We start from the raw sequence: 15082 nt of genomic DNA, 5'->3' as shown, positions 1-15082 counted from the left end.
ACACACTCTGGTCCATTTGTTGTGTGTACATCTCTGCTCTCTGTCTCCCAGTAGCACTGACACACACACATACACACACACACACAGCCCCGACATAGGATGCCGGGCTAATACACATAACGTTACACATTTTTAAAGATATTTTCTAAACTATGTTCAATAACCGAAGAGGCCTACACAACAGCTCACAAAATAATACATGGCATACCTAGGTGATCCAACGTTCATTATGTGTAGTACACTAGACTAGATAGTTGTTTGAAAAGTTAGTTGTTCTTGTTCAGCAAGTAAACATAATCGGTTTTAGTTTGACGAACAGAGTTGAACAACAGATGGAGGTATTTCACCAATTGCTGCTTTGAAGTGGTGTCGTCACATATTTTTGGGAAATGTAGTTCGCGGGATCCATATAAATAATGGAGAGATCCAATTTGACTTCCTCTTTATCGTACTGGCCTGTGGAAGACAGGTAATAACGTATTATGCGCTTTAGTCTGTCTTGTTTTTCCATAGAAGTAGGGTCGCAATGTTGAGAAGTAAGGTATTTATACGTTTAGTTGTGCATTTCGGTTACACCGACCAACATATTTTGTATATGTTTGGCTCAACTTCTGCCTTATTCGGTCATGTCAGTCGTCCACGCACTGTACAACGTGGTTAGCACGCTAACGTTAGCTAGCTAGCAAGAGTGACATATCGCCGGTGAGGCCTTTACGTTACTGTGCTGTAGATGTCTCTGCGTCCTCTCAAACGCTTTACACTTTATCAAACTACATTAACAATTTGCAGCTGTATAGGTGGGGGGGGGGGATCCTTAATATAAATTGTCGATTTATATGAATCCGTTGACGCTAGTTAAATAGCTAACAAGTTCCCACTTTCGCCAGCCAAGTTACGAAGTACCACTGTCGGAGCCTGTCAGTAAACTAACCCTGATCCATAGAATTAAATGTACTTATATTTTGCTAATAGCATAATTGCCTTATTAAAAATGCTTATATTTTGCTAATAGCATAATTGCCTTATTAATAAACATGTTAAGTATTAATGTGACTTAAGATGGTCTGCAGAATAATTAACATGGGTTGAAATTCAGTATAATCACTTGTGTAATCGCAATGTTGGAACTGAACAGCCATATCAATTCTTATTCCTCAGGCACTTTGATCCACCATGCCCGTTGCCAGGAGTTGGGTTTGTCGCAAGACATACGTCACCCCCCGCCGCCCCTTCGAGAAGTCTCGTCTTGACCAGGAGCTTAAACTTATCGGTTTGTGCAAATAGCAGGTTTTGAATTATATTGAATCTGCTGGTCTCTAAATACCATGTATTTTTTTAAGTAAGTTAATTTTAATCTCTCAGGGGAGTATGGTCTGAGGAACAAGCGTGAGGTGTGGAGGGTGAAGTTCACCCTGGCCAAGATTCGCAAGGCTGCCAGAGAGCTGCTCACTCTGGATGAGAAGGACCCCAAGCGTCTTTTTGAAGGTACACCACAGCTAGATGGTTCTGTGAGCTATATTTTGACTGTTCGTAAAAGTCCTTTGAGCTGTTAGCTAGTGAGATATCGGCCAATGATTTAAATATTCGATATTCAGATTGTCTGTGGTGTCAGGAATTCCTCGTGAATGAGGCCGTCAGTCAGATTTCCAGATGCCTTAAATGGGGGATATTCAGATTTTACCCAGGAGGTCCAGATTACTGCTGGTTCTGTTCTACCTGAATTAATTGCACCCACCTGGGGTTCCAGGTCTCCAACAGTCCCTGATTAGGGCCCTATGTTGTGATCAGTGACTGAAAATTGCTGAATCCTGTCTCCTAGGTAACGCCCTGCTCAGGCGTCTGGTGAGAATCGGTGTGCTGGATGAGGGCAAGATGAAGCTCGATTACATCCTGGGCCTGAAGGTGGAGGACTTCTTGGAGAGGAGGCTCCAGACGCAGGTCTTCAAGCTGGGCCTTGCTAAGAGCATCCACCACGCCCGCGTTCTCATCCGCCAGAGGCACATCCGGTAAGCTGTTGGAGATGGTCACTAGATGGCCATGCTAGAAAGGACAAGTCGGTAGTGCATTACACTGGTCTGTTATTTTAAATAGGCTCTATGATGAACTTGTGACTGGTTGTGAAACCATTTGTAACATGTACATTTCTAAACTTCTCACATGCCTACACTAACTGTTCAGTTAACTTATGAGTTGAAACTGCACAACTCACAAGTTACTTTCTCAATCCTTAGAGGGCCTCACAAACGATAGCTCATCCCTGAGCGTGGTTTAACATTTCAGCAAGGTCAATTCGGTAACAAACCGTATACCTTGTCTATGACTGCCCAGAGCCAATCCTGCCCATCAAGAGTGGGCAAACAGTTTCAGCAAGGTCAATGCAGTAACAGACTGTATACCTTGTTTATAAGACTGCCCAGAACCAAGCGAGAGGCAGACTGCTACTGTCTTATTTGCTGACAGGTAATGTATGGAGGATTGCACCTCGGGCAGATACATGTGCTAATGGTCACGGCAAACTATCAAGTGTATTTGACTTGTAAGGCAATCGCATGGTCTTCAATTTAGTTTGGTAAGAGTACTATACCTCATCAGGCAGGCCGATGATTAAAATTCATATTCAGACTTCCTGTGGTGTCAAGAATTCCTCGTGAATGAGGCCTGTCATTGATGCCAAACTATTCCCATCTAGATGGTTATTTGTCTATGATATTAAGTGGGGAGGAATAAAACCACTCATTGAGGTCTCCTTTCGCTCTCCAGTGTGCGCAAGCAGGTGGTCAACATCCCCTCCTTCGTGGTGCGCCTGGACAGCCAGAAGCACATTGACTTCTCCCTGCGTTCACCATACGGTGGCGGACGCCCCGGCCGAGTCAAGAGAAAGAATGCCAAGAAGGGCCAGGGTGGTGCTGGGGGAGCTGATGAGGAAGAGGAGGATTAAAATGGAGGCTGACTGGGTGTGTTCGTGTCTGGCACTTCCTGTTTTTCAATAATAAAAACATTATTTGACCACAAATTTTTGTGAATTTTTACTTGATATGTGGTGGAAACTGACTGGTTAAGGCCTCTGCACAATAATTGACTACACATAATGGCTACATTAGGGTTATAGATGTGTCATTGCGAGACATTTTATAGGGATACTATAATTCTGACTTCCTCGGTTGGCTGTTGGAAGTGACAACTAATCAAATGTTTCACATGCTTTGTAAACAGGTGTAGACTAACTGAACTGCTTATGTGCTGTTCTCAACAGTGGAGAGAAAGAACTGACTAACCATAACCTGGCCAGAGACATGGTACCAGGTTGATGTGCAGGGGTATTAAGGAATTGAAGTAGATAAGTGACTAGTCAATGGACTGAATGGTGACATGTCAAGAGGGCAAAAAAAGGTGAATGCAGATCTAGCTATTGGTTAACTAATTAGCAGTTGGACAGCTTGTGGGTAGGAGCTGTACAGTATCTTGTTGGTTCCAGACTTGGTGCATTAGTGTTCCCTGTTATCAGAACTGGGACTTGGGAGTCTTAACAATTTTTAGGGCCTTCTGACACCGCCTGGGTTAGAGGTCCTGGATGGCAGGGAGACCAGCTCAAGTTATGTATTTGGCCATAAGCACTACTCTTTAGCGCCTTGCGGTTGGATGCTGAGCAGTTGCCATACCGAGTGGTGATGCAGCCAGTCAAGATGCTCTCAATGGTGTAGCTGTAGAGCTTCAGGATCTGAAGGCCAATGCCAAATCTCTTCAACTTGAAGAGGTGCCCTTTTCAACATGTGTGGACCATGATAGTTTACTGATGTGGACACCAAGGAACTTGAAGCTCTCGACCTGCTCCACAACATTCCCAGTAATGCATGGGGGTGTGCTCGGCCCTCTTGTTTCCTGTAGTCCACGATCAGCTCCTTTGTCTTGCTGAGGTTGTCCCGGCACCACACTGCCAGGTCTGACCTCCCTGTAGGCTGTCTCAAGAATAAGAACAAATGGCACAGGTTAAGTGCTTTGTCTACCATAACACTCCCATAGGATTGTGGATTCATGGGGAATAACTAGGTAAAATGCACGTTTTATCTAACAGCCGAGTTAGACTGATATTCATAAATTTGGCACTTGAAATTTAAGCCAATCCGCGGTTGAAATGATAAAGCAGCCATCCCTCCACTCAGTCATGGTGCTCGGGAAATGTAAACCCATTCATAGACGGCTATGGGTGCAAGGAACAAATATCCATAATATGAAATGATATTAACCATGTTTAACAATGGCATAAAACAAGCTTATTTCAGGGTCCTGATGGGGTATATACACTGAACACAATGAATGGCACAACAATGGGCCTCGTCGTGGTGTATCTGTGCACTCAGATTGCCAATAATAAAATGCAATTGCATTCGTTTCTCCGTAGTTTATGCCTGCCCATACCATAACCCCACTGCCATCATGGGGCACTCGGCTCACACCTTGACATCAGCAAACTGGGACATCAGGTCTCGTTCCATTTACCAACGCCACGTTGCACCACAGACTGTCCAGGAGTTGGCGGATACTTTAGTCCAGGTCTGGGAGGAGATCCCTCAGGAGACCATCCGCCACCTCATCAGGAGCATGCCCAGGCATTGTAGGGAGGTCATACAGGCACGTGGAGGCCACACACACTACTAAGCCTCATTTTGACTTGTTTTAAGGACATTATATCAAAGTTGGATCAGCCTGTAGTGTGGTTTTCCACTTTAATTTTGAGTGTGACTCCAAATCCAGACCTCCATGGGTTGATACATTTGATTTCCATTGATAATTGTCAGCACATTCAACTATGTAAAGAAAAAAGTATTTAATAAGAATATTTAATTCATTCAGATCTAGGATGTGTTATTTTAGTGTTCCCTTTATTTTTTTGAGCAGTGTATTTTTGTTCAGTGTATCATTGGGTATGACAGTTGAACAAAGCTTATGCGACATTAAGTAATATTTCTCAAGAATCAATGGGTTCGCTATATTAATGTAAAATTCCAAACCATTTCAGGCAGAATGATTTATTCTTTTTGAAACGTACTGCCTTTATTTATGGACTGGGCAGTGTCCGTGGGCGGGGTTTTGGTTGTGATTGACACGTTGTTGCGGTAGTAGGAAGTGGGATTTACCAAATCATCACTGTGCTTGAATATTTGTTCCAGGGATTGTTAACTATATTGAATGTTGGCCTGATTTTAAACGTGAGTACGTTTACTCTAGAAGTTTAGCTACAGAGATGTACATCTACATGGAATACAATCATTGAGCTAAGAGCTAACGTTGGCTGCTACTGTAGCAAGTTAGCTTGTTGTGGTCCTGGGGGATAGCTAGCCAAATTTTTTGCGTTTCTAGAATGAGTAATTTATCGCCTATAGATGATCCTCTAGAACAAATATTTCTCCTGTCACTGCGGTACTTCCACCGATGTCACGCAAGGCTGCAGTAGCTAACTAGCTTAGCGTGTGCTAACATTTGTAACGCGTATGTTGCAATTCTGTGATTACTCCATCCATGGCATGATCAGGCGAGTTCTGATTCAGCCCACACACTAACTCACGTCAGTGGTGTAACATTTTGATCATGACGATGTGATGTTGAGTCATGTGCATGTTATAAACACTTTCTAATACTACTGAACATGCATAGCAACTTCGAATAGAACAGACATTAAGTTGTCAATCACAGGCTTTATCACTGTCATAAGGATGCTATATGCAAACTGCAGTCAAATTTCTCATAGCATTTTTCCATGCAGCACAGAGGACCTTAAGTTACCATGATCATACTGTATACTGTGTGTGTGTGTTGTGTACCTGTGTGCAGAGAGATGTCTCCTGATGAGCTGGTCTACTTGGGAATTCTCGCTGCTTCCATCCCTATCGGGTTCCTATTCCGGTACCCGAGTGAGTATTCTATCTAGCCGTCAAATAAATTCACCTAACCTATATGGTGTCTCCTAGAATATATGAACACTGAAAAACACAATTCTTTATTTTCAATACATTCTGGTAACACGCAGGACAGAAGAATGAAAAGGTGGTTGCAATCACGATAACATGTTTAAAAAGCTGTTAACACATGATGTATAATAGGCCTGCCTATCTGCTCTGCTCTGAAGGTTCATTGTAAGTGAAATGTGTGTGGGTGTTATTGTTGCTGTAGGTCCTCCAGTGAAGCAGGGGGCAGCGTTGCTCTTGGGCCTCTCGATCACCATAGCAACCTGTCAGGTCCATGCCCTCCACTCGCTTGTGACAGTGCTTGGAACATGGATCATCATCAAGAGCAGCTGGCGGTGAGGCATTAGTGATGGGAGGGAAGAAATCCATGCAGTTACATACCGAGATATTATTTTTGAAGATATGTTGTATCGTTTTGACAATATCGCAATATAATTTATTGTGCTAGTTGGCTGTACCTGCAACAAAACTCCAGTATTTTTCCTTCATAACTTGTTCTCCATCTTCTTTTTAAACCCGGAGCCAATTTGTTTTCAGCACTTATTTCCATTACTGATCACAAGTTGTGTTTCCATGGTTCTCTCTTGTCCCTTTGCAGCAGACATATGGTGAGCAGTATGTTTGGAACATCGAATCGCAAAAAAATCACATTATCGAATCGCAATACATATTGTATCAGCTCCAAAGTATCGATATATTATCTTATCGTGAGGTCCCTGGCAATTCCCAGCCCTAAGAGACATTATTCAAAATAAACTAATTATATACAATTGAAGTCGGAAGTTTACATCCACTTAGGTTGGCGTCATTAAAACTCATTTTTTTACCACTCCACACATTTCTTGTTAACAAACTATAGTTTTGGCAAGTCGGTTAGGACATCTGCTTTGTGCATGACACAAGTCATTTTTCCAACAATTGTTTACAGACAGATTATTTCACTTATAATTCACTATCACAATTCCAGTGGGTCAGAGGTTTACATACACTAAGTTGACTGTGCCTTTAAACAGCTTGGAAAATTCCAGAAAATGATGGCATGGCTTTAGAAGCTTCTGATAGGCTAATTGACATAATTTGAGTCAATTTGAGGTGTACCTGCGGATGTATTTCGAGGCCTACGTTCAAACTCAGTGCCTCTTTGCTTAACATCATGGGAAAATCAAAAGATATCAGCCAAGACCTCAGAAAAAACATTGTAGACATCCACAAGTCTGGTTCATCCTTGGGAGTAATTTCCAAACGCCTAAAGGTACCACATTCATCTGTACAAACAATAGTACGCAAGTATTAACACCATGGGACCATGCAGCCGTCATACCGCTCAGGAAGGAGACGCGTTCTGTCTCCTAGAGATGAACATACTTGGTGCGAAAAGTGGATATCAATCCCAGAACAAGAGCAAAGGACCCTGTGAAGATGATGGAGGAAACAGGTACAAAATTATCTATATCCACAGTAAAATGAGTCTTATATTGACATAACCTGAAAGGCCGCTCAGCAAGGAAGAGGCCACTGCTCCACAACCGCCATAAAAAAGCCAGACTACGGTTTGCAACTGCATATGGGGAAAAATATCTTACTTTTTGGAAAAATGTCCTCTGGTCTGATGAAACAAAAATAGAACTGTTTGGCCATAATGACCATCATTATGTTTGGAGGAAAAAGGGGGAGGCTTGCAAGCCGAAGGACACCATCCCAACCGAGAAGCACGGGGGTGGCAGCATCATGTTGTGGAGGTGCTTTGCTGCAGGAGGGACTGGTGCACTTCACAAAATAGATGGCATCATGAGGATGGAAAATTGTGTGTATATATTGAAGCAACATCTCAAGACATCAGTCAGGAAGGTAAAGCTTGGTCACATATGGGTCTTTCCAAACCCCAAGCTTACTTCCAAAGTTGTGGCAAAATGGCTTAAGGACAACAAAGTCAAGGTATTGGAGTGGCCATCACAAAGCTCTGACCTCAATCCCATAGAAAATGTGTGGGCAGAACTGAAAAAGCGTGTGCGAGCAAGGAGGCCTACAAACCTGACTCAGTTACACCAGCTCTGTCAAGAGGAATGGGCCAATATTCACCCAACTTATTATGGGAAGCTTGTGGAAGGCTACCTGAAATGTTTGACCCAAGTTAAACCATTTGTTGGCAATGCTACCAAATACTAATTGAGTGTATATAAACTTCTGACCCACTGGGAATGTGATGAAAGAAATAAAAGCTGAAAGAAATAATTCTCTACAATTATTCTGACATTTCACATTCTTAAAATAAAGTGGTGATCCTAACTGACCTATTACGGGGACTTTTTACTAGGATTAAATGTCAGGAATTGTGAACCTGAGTTGAAATGTATTTGGCTAAGGTGTATGTGAACTTCTGACTTCAACTGTATCAACAGACACTGTAGAACACTCCTGTGTCGTAATGGTGTGCCACTATTTAGTGACAGTCAGGAACTTCTCTCTCTCACCCATTCCCCTGTTTACCTTCTTCAGGAGTGCCCCAGCTCTCTCTCTGGCCTGGACCTTCCTCTACCTCCTCTTCTTCAGACTGGTCACATGGTTCGGCCTGCCGCCGCCAACACCCTTTGCCAACGCCATCCAGCTACTCCTCACTCTGAAGGTACATCTACAGGAAGAGATGGAGGACATACACGATTACTGAAATGCAAGGGCATAATGCATCATGATGTTGTTTACAGTAACAACCCACTTGTTTTCATTCAGATGGTCAGTCTGGCCAATGAGGTGCAGAGTTTTCACCTGGAGAAGAAACAGGAAGTGAGCTCATTTTCTAAGTCTCCTGTGGTTGGTGGACTGTCCCAAGAGCCTTCCCTCTATGATATGATAGCCTATAGCTACTGCTATGTGGGTATAATGACAGGTAAGGCTGTCTAGCCCCATTCCCTAGTTTGTTTTATCATACAGGGCTACTGTCAACATATCCATATTTCTCTGGACCTCTTTTTGATATGGTGACAGGTGAATGGCTTCAGTGTGTATGTGTGTGGTGTAAATGTATCTAGTATGATTTGCCACTAATTTGCTTTTGCACCCATTTGAACTGTTTCTCTCTGTCTTTCTATCTGCCACTAGTGAAATATTGTGTGAGCCTGCTTACATTTTCTCTTCCACTACATGACCTTCCTGTAACTCACCCTCCTTTTTTTACTCACTCCTTCGTCCATCACCCATTAACACTCCTCCTTGCAATCTATCCTTTTTTTGTCCTCCAATGATCCCTCTCTCTCCTTGTCTTTTCTAACTTGTACTATTCACCTTGTCTATCCTACCACTTCTCCCTCAATGCTCTCTCTTCATCCCTTCATTTATCCCTACATCTCCCTAAAAGGCCCGTTCTTCCGGTTCCAAACCTATGTGGACTGGCTGAGGCAGCCCAGCTCCTTGGACCTTCCTGGCTGGGTACCCTGCATGCTGAGGCTGAGGTTGGTGCCTGTCTACGGAGCTCTGTTCCTGACCGCCAACATGTACTTCCCCCTGGCATACGTCCGCACTGAAGAGTTCCTGGAACATCACTTTTTCTTCAGGTAGCAAAACAGCACTCTTGATTTTGTAAAAATGTTGTTAAAAAATTGCTTGTATCAAAAAAAGGTATACTTCCATTCAAAGGTTTGAGGGCACTTAGAAATGGTAGTTTTTTAAAGAAAAGCACATTTTATTTGTCCATTGAAATAACATCAAATTGATCAGAAATACAGTGTAGACACTGTTAATGTTGTAAATGACTATTGTAGCTGGAAACGGCAGATAAAAAAAAATAAAAAATGAATATCTACATAGGTGTACAGAGGCCCATTATCAGCAACCATCACTCCTGTTCCAATGGCACGTTGTGTTAGCTAATCCAAGTTTATCATTTTAAAAGGCTAATTGATCATTAGAAAACCCTTTTGCAATTATGTTAGCACAGCTGGAAACTTTTGTACTGATTAAAGAAGCAATAAAACTGGCCTTCTTTAGACTAGTTGAGTATCTGGAGCATCAGCATGTGGGTTCGATTACAGGCTCAAAATGGCCAGAAACAAAGACCTTTCTTCTGAAACTCGTCAGTCTATTCTTGTTCTGAGAAATGAAGGCTATTCCATGTGATAAATTGCCAAGAAACTGAAGATCTCGTACAACACTGTTTGCTACTCCCTAACCAGAATAGAAAGAGGAGTGGGAGGCCCTGGTGCACAACTGAGCCAGAGGACAAGTACATTAGCGTGTGAAGTTTAAGATACAGACACAAGACCTCAATTGGCAGCTTCATTAAATAGTACCTGCAAAACACCAGTCTTAACGTCAACAGTGAAGAGGCGACTCTGGAACGCTGGCCTTCTAGGCTGAGTTGCAAAGAAAAAGCCATATCTCAGACTGGCCAATAAAAAGAAAAGATTAAGATGGGCAAAGGAACACAGACACTGGAAGATTGGAAAAAAGTGTTATGGACAGACAAATCTAAGTTTGAGGTGTTCGGATAACAAAGAAGGATATTGGTGAGACGCAGAGAAAACTAACAGATGCTGGAGGAGTGCTTGGCACCATCTGTCAAGCATGGTGGAGGCAATGTGATGGTCTGGGGGTGCTTTGGTGGTGGTAAAGTGGGAGATTTGTACAGGGTAAAAGGGATCTTGAAGAAGGAAGGCTATCACTCCATTTTGCAACGCCATGCCATACCCTGTGGCAGCACTTAATTGGAGCCATTTTCCTCCTACAACAGGACAATGACCCAAAGCACAGCTCCAAACTATGCAATAACTATTTAGGGAAGAAGCAGTCAGCTGGTATTCTGTCTATAATGGAGTGGCCAGCATAGTCACCGGATCTCAACCCTATTGAGCTGTTGTGGGAGTAGCTTAACCGTACGTAAGAGTACGTAAGAGGTGCCCATCAAACCAACTTGTGGGAGGTGCTTCAGAAAGCATGGGGTGAAATCTCTTCAGATTACCTCAACAAATTGACAACTAGAATGCCAAAGGTCTGCAAGGCTGTAATTGCTGCAAATGGAGGATTCTTTTACAAAAGCAAAGTTTGAAGGACACAATTATAATTTCAATGAAAAATCATTATTTATAACCTTGTCAACATCTTGACTATTTCCTATTCATTTTGCAACTCATTTCATGTATGCTTTCATGGAAAACAAGGACATTTCTAAGTGACCCCAAAGTTTTGACCGGTATGTTTTTATTTCTATATTTATTGAGTTGGCATAACAGAATTGTGAGTTCATTCACCGCTGTTTCTCTCTCTCCAGAGAGCTACGGGAAATGTAACCATTAAATAATAAAGGGCTAAATGGATGGATTTCCCAGATGACTGAAAACAATTGAAGGACAAGCACCAATTCCAGTGAAACAGAATTGAGACAGAACTCTTGTCTATTTAGTATTCCAGACCATTGTTGCTCTTCACTCGTAGTTATACTGATGAGGTCATTATTAATGAGGTCTCTCTCTATCCCCCCCTCCAGGTTGTTCTACATGACGGTGGTGTTCTTTGTGTTCCGGATGCGGTTCTACGCTGCATGGTGTGGGGCAGAGGCTGGCTGCATCAGCGCAGGACTGGGCTGTTACCCAGAGGGGGCGCTCTCCAAGCCGGGAGGGGGTCCCACTGTCAACTACAGGCAAGTCTCACACAGGATATTCAGTCCAGTTGGGGAAAACAGTAAAGTACATTAATTCATAATTATGTAAGTGTTTAATCTTGGTTTTGATTCTTCGGTCTCTCCAGCCCTGACCCTGAAAGTCCGGTTGTGTACGACTTCAAAACCATCCAGAACATTGACCCATACAACACTGACTTCTGTGTGAAGGTCCGACACGGGATGCGCTACTGGAACATGACTGTGCAGTGGTGGCTGCATCACTACATCTACCCCAACTCCCCCTTCAAGGCTTACGCACTCAAGTAAGGGCCCTATGCAGGTTCACTAGAGAAGGCATGTGTGTTGTGTCTAAAATAAACTGTCTCATAGTCTGTTAAACTACAAAACTACAGTCAACTTTCAATATATTTGTAAGTGCCAGATAAGATGTCCCCTGAATGTCATTTGATTTATACGTTTCACAATTCTGTCCCAGGGCTGGATGGACCATGTTCATCAGTGCATACTGGCACGGGCTTCACGCTGGCTACTACCTGTCATTCCTCACCATTCCTCTGTGTATTGCGGCTGAGTCGGCCATGGAGGCGTCGGTCAGGGCCAAGCTGGGGCCCCGGGGTCAGAGTGCCTTCGACTGGGTCCACTGGTTCCTCAAGATGAGGGCCTATGACTACATGTGTATGGGCTTCGTCCTGCTGAAGGCCAGCGACACCGTCCACTACTGGACCTCCATCTACTTCATCATCCACATCATCGCCCTGGCCTGCATTCTGTTCGGGAGGCTGATGAAGGGAGGAAAGAGGGAGAGAAAGAAGAGTGAAAAGGAGGAGAAAATTGAGGGGGAGAAGAAAGAGGTGAAGCAAGAGGACGTGAGAGAGAAGACAGAGTGAGAATGGATTGATGGATGGGAGGATGTACTGTATGGGGAGGATAGGTTTACTAAAGAACTACTATTCCCACAATGCGCTGTCTGTCACTGATCTGTATGGGTCACTTTTGTCCGTTAGGTCCAGTGATGTCTCCCCTGGTAGAGAAGAGTTATGTTCAATCCCAAACTGGCCCCTAGACCCTACTAGGGTTGGATTTGCAGTTGGTAGGTAGAATAGATGAAGTTGTAGGATTTCCCTAACCAGGAGACATCATTGGACTTCTAGCTGAATACAGTGAATCCTTATGAACATTGTTGTAACCCAGTAACAGTTGCCATGGTGATATTTCATTACAAACCACGTGTACATACAGGTATAATTGGGTGAAAGAATGTTTGCTTAATGAATGTTATTTGATGTGTGAGTGGCAAAAAAGTTCAGGGGGATTGAGATTATTCAGCTACTTCACTTGTGCGTATGTGTGTGATTATTTCAAATCACAGTCAATTTTCATACAAATATACTTCAATTAGTTTAGAGGACACAAAATTGTATGTTCAAGATGCTGCCTTGAAACAGAGTATAAAGTACTGTATAACCACAGCGGCACATCCCTTGAATCCATTCATAGAGCAAGGACTCAATTTGAACTGGGATGTAAGTATGTTACTCAGTCTGTATTTTTGGCTAAATCTCTAATCCCATTGACATCAAAGCATGATTTACTCAAAGTTAAATACAAGTCACAGGCATTTATCTCAAGCCATAACCAGATCAACAATTTCATTTTCCCGGGGCAACAAGATTTTCTGCTTCTTTATATTTTCGAGTTTTCATTGATCAGACCGTTCCTATGATCAGTTATAGAATAGTGCAGAAAAGTGAACTTTGGATAGCCATGAGTACATACTGAGTTATACTTGGCTAGTTTTAAAACGCATATAGAGGATCCAGTCATAATGAATGTGGCAGTTGTATACGTTCTCTTTCCTCAACATTCTTATTAGGTTTTATATTATGATAAGAAGATGATCATTTATCCCTTATCTCCAAGTTGAAAGAACACAAATTCTGTCATTATTAAGTGGAGCCATCCTCAGTGATTTGTTCTCAGAGTAAAGACCAAGAAACTTGAAATAACTTTCACTGTGTCAAGAGGGGCTACTGGAACCAAAAAGACCCGTGCAAATTTCAGAATGGAATCTGTGGTTTAGAAAAATACATAAATTGCTTAAGGTATTTGCTATGTTGATTTTAATCTGAATTTATTTTACTGCATTATTTAAAACGTAGTTTTGGGTGATCTTTTGATTTGACTTGGCCTGTAAATGAGCATTTTACTCATATCTCTTCTTTACAAAAATGATCTGTCCTGCATTCCGTAGTTATTTGATTAGTAATCTCTTGTGGACAGATGCACATAACATAAATAGAGCATCTGCTGCAATTACGCCAGAATGGAGTTCTGGGTGTCAGATTATTTGATTAGAGATGTAATTATATACTGTATGGTGAATATTTATTTATTGTTCTTTGTTGTTGTTTGTGTGTCACTGGCTACATCTCAAATGACACCCGGCTGTTCCCCAGACAATGCACTACTTTTGGTCAGACCTGGGCCAAAAGTAGTGCATTCTATTAGGAAATAAGTTGCCTCAGTCAGAACATTTTGGCAGTGACTGAGGACTGACTGACTGCTACGGTAAGGACCTACCTTACCAGTCAGTCCTCAGCCACTGCCAAAATGTTTGACTGCCATCTTATTACAAATGTAATGGTATTTCAAATATATATATATTGTGCTGACAGTAGAATACAAAAAGTGATTTGGAATTATATTTCTTGTAATTTAATTGACTAGATAGCATGGAAGCATTGTATTATTATTGTTTACCACAATCTGATATAGCCAAACCCTCCCTCCTTTTCCTTGTGCCAAAACCCGAGCCCCGAAGAAACGACTCCCTTGTGTTTTTTTTATCAGCCAACTCATTTCAGTACATGACCAGTATAGAAAACATTCCTTGATGGTTGCTTCTCCATCTTTCTCTCTGTCACATGTAATATTTCTTGTGTATTTTTGTTTGTTTCTGAATGGTTTCACCTTGATGATTGTAACTCTCCCTGCCTTGTAACAGTTCAGTGTTACCAACGGAATACATGTCTCAGATATTCAACACGTCTAAAGTCTTGTTCCTTATTGGTGTTTTGTTCATGGATGTTGGCTGTAGTTTTATTAGTGCACATTTCTCTTGCAATTTCTGATCTGACATGGTTCATTCTATGGTTTTTTACTTACTATAGGAGTTGTCAGACCTGAAAATGATCAACGTTCCCCTATCCCCTTGCACATACTCACAGTCACAAACACACACATCCCACCCAGGCTTGCCTCTATGGTTACCTAACAACATGTCACATCAGTGTAAAGAAAGATTTATGAACTGAAGTACAGACAGTAAACACTCCTACATGATTACGTTATGGGTCTAACCTGTAACTAGTCATCAAATGTCTTGTAACACCCCAGCTTGTTGATACTGCATTAGTTACTAACGTCCATGTTCTGTTGGATGTAAGCGGAGTGGAGTGTAACCTAACAGTCTACCAGGAGTGAATGGGTTAAACGTACAAGGAAGTAT

The 15082-nt window shown here is 42.3% G+C and overlaps 2 protein-coding genes across 4 annotated transcripts; both read left to right on the top strand.

Moving 5' to 3' along the window:
- The first annotated feature begins 1158 nt into the window (after positions 1-1158).
- rps9 (ribosomal protein S9) lies at positions 1159-3013 on the top strand. Of its 2 annotated transcripts, XR_016492709.1 has the most exons (5): positions 1159-1270; positions 1363-1485; positions 1820-2006; positions 2232-2460; positions 2761-3013. XR_016492709.1 is itself a non-coding variant. In XM_021589539.3 (4 exons), exons 1-4 carry the CDS (start codon positions 1174-1176, stop codon positions 2936-2938), a joined length of 585 nt encoding a protein of 194 aa, XP_021445214.1. In that variant the 5' UTR covers positions 1159-1173; the 3' UTR covers positions 2939-3013. The 2 variants fall into 2 exon arrangements, 1 of the variants encoding a protein (XP_021445214.1); XM_021589539.3 differs by lacking the exon at positions 2232-2460.
- Positions 3014-5064: 2051 nt separating this feature from the next.
- On the top strand, positions 5065-14617 carry mboat7 (membrane bound O-acyltransferase domain containing 7). Of its 2 annotated transcripts, none has more exons than XM_021589487.3 (9): positions 5065-5207; positions 5830-5909; positions 6169-6298; positions 8460-8586; positions 8691-8847; positions 9316-9511; positions 11440-11592; positions 11700-11876; positions 12050-14617. In XM_021589487.3, the coding sequence occupies exons 2-9, from the start codon at positions 5834-5836 to the stop codon at positions 12459-12461; spliced, it is 1428 nt and encodes a 475-aa protein (XP_021445162.2). In that variant the 5' UTR covers positions 5065-5207; positions 5830-5833; the 3' UTR covers positions 12462-14617. The 2 variants fall into 2 exon arrangements, with proteins under 2 accessions (XP_021445162.2, XP_021445171.2); XM_021589496.3 differs by having other exon boundaries at positions 5142-5207; positions 5823-5909.
- Positions 14618-15082: the final 465 nt, after the last annotated feature.

The sequence above is a fragment of the Oncorhynchus mykiss genome, chromosome 3, assembly GCF_057628025.1.
Source record: "Oncorhynchus mykiss isolate SJ-2025 chromosome 3, ASM5762802v1, whole genome shotgun sequence".
NCBI classification, from domain to species: domain Eukaryota; kingdom Metazoa; phylum Chordata; class Actinopteri; order Salmoniformes; family Salmonidae; genus Oncorhynchus; species Oncorhynchus mykiss.
The sequence above is the reverse complement of the archived record's forward strand: the minus strand, read 5'-3'. Positions and strand labels throughout refer to the sequence as shown.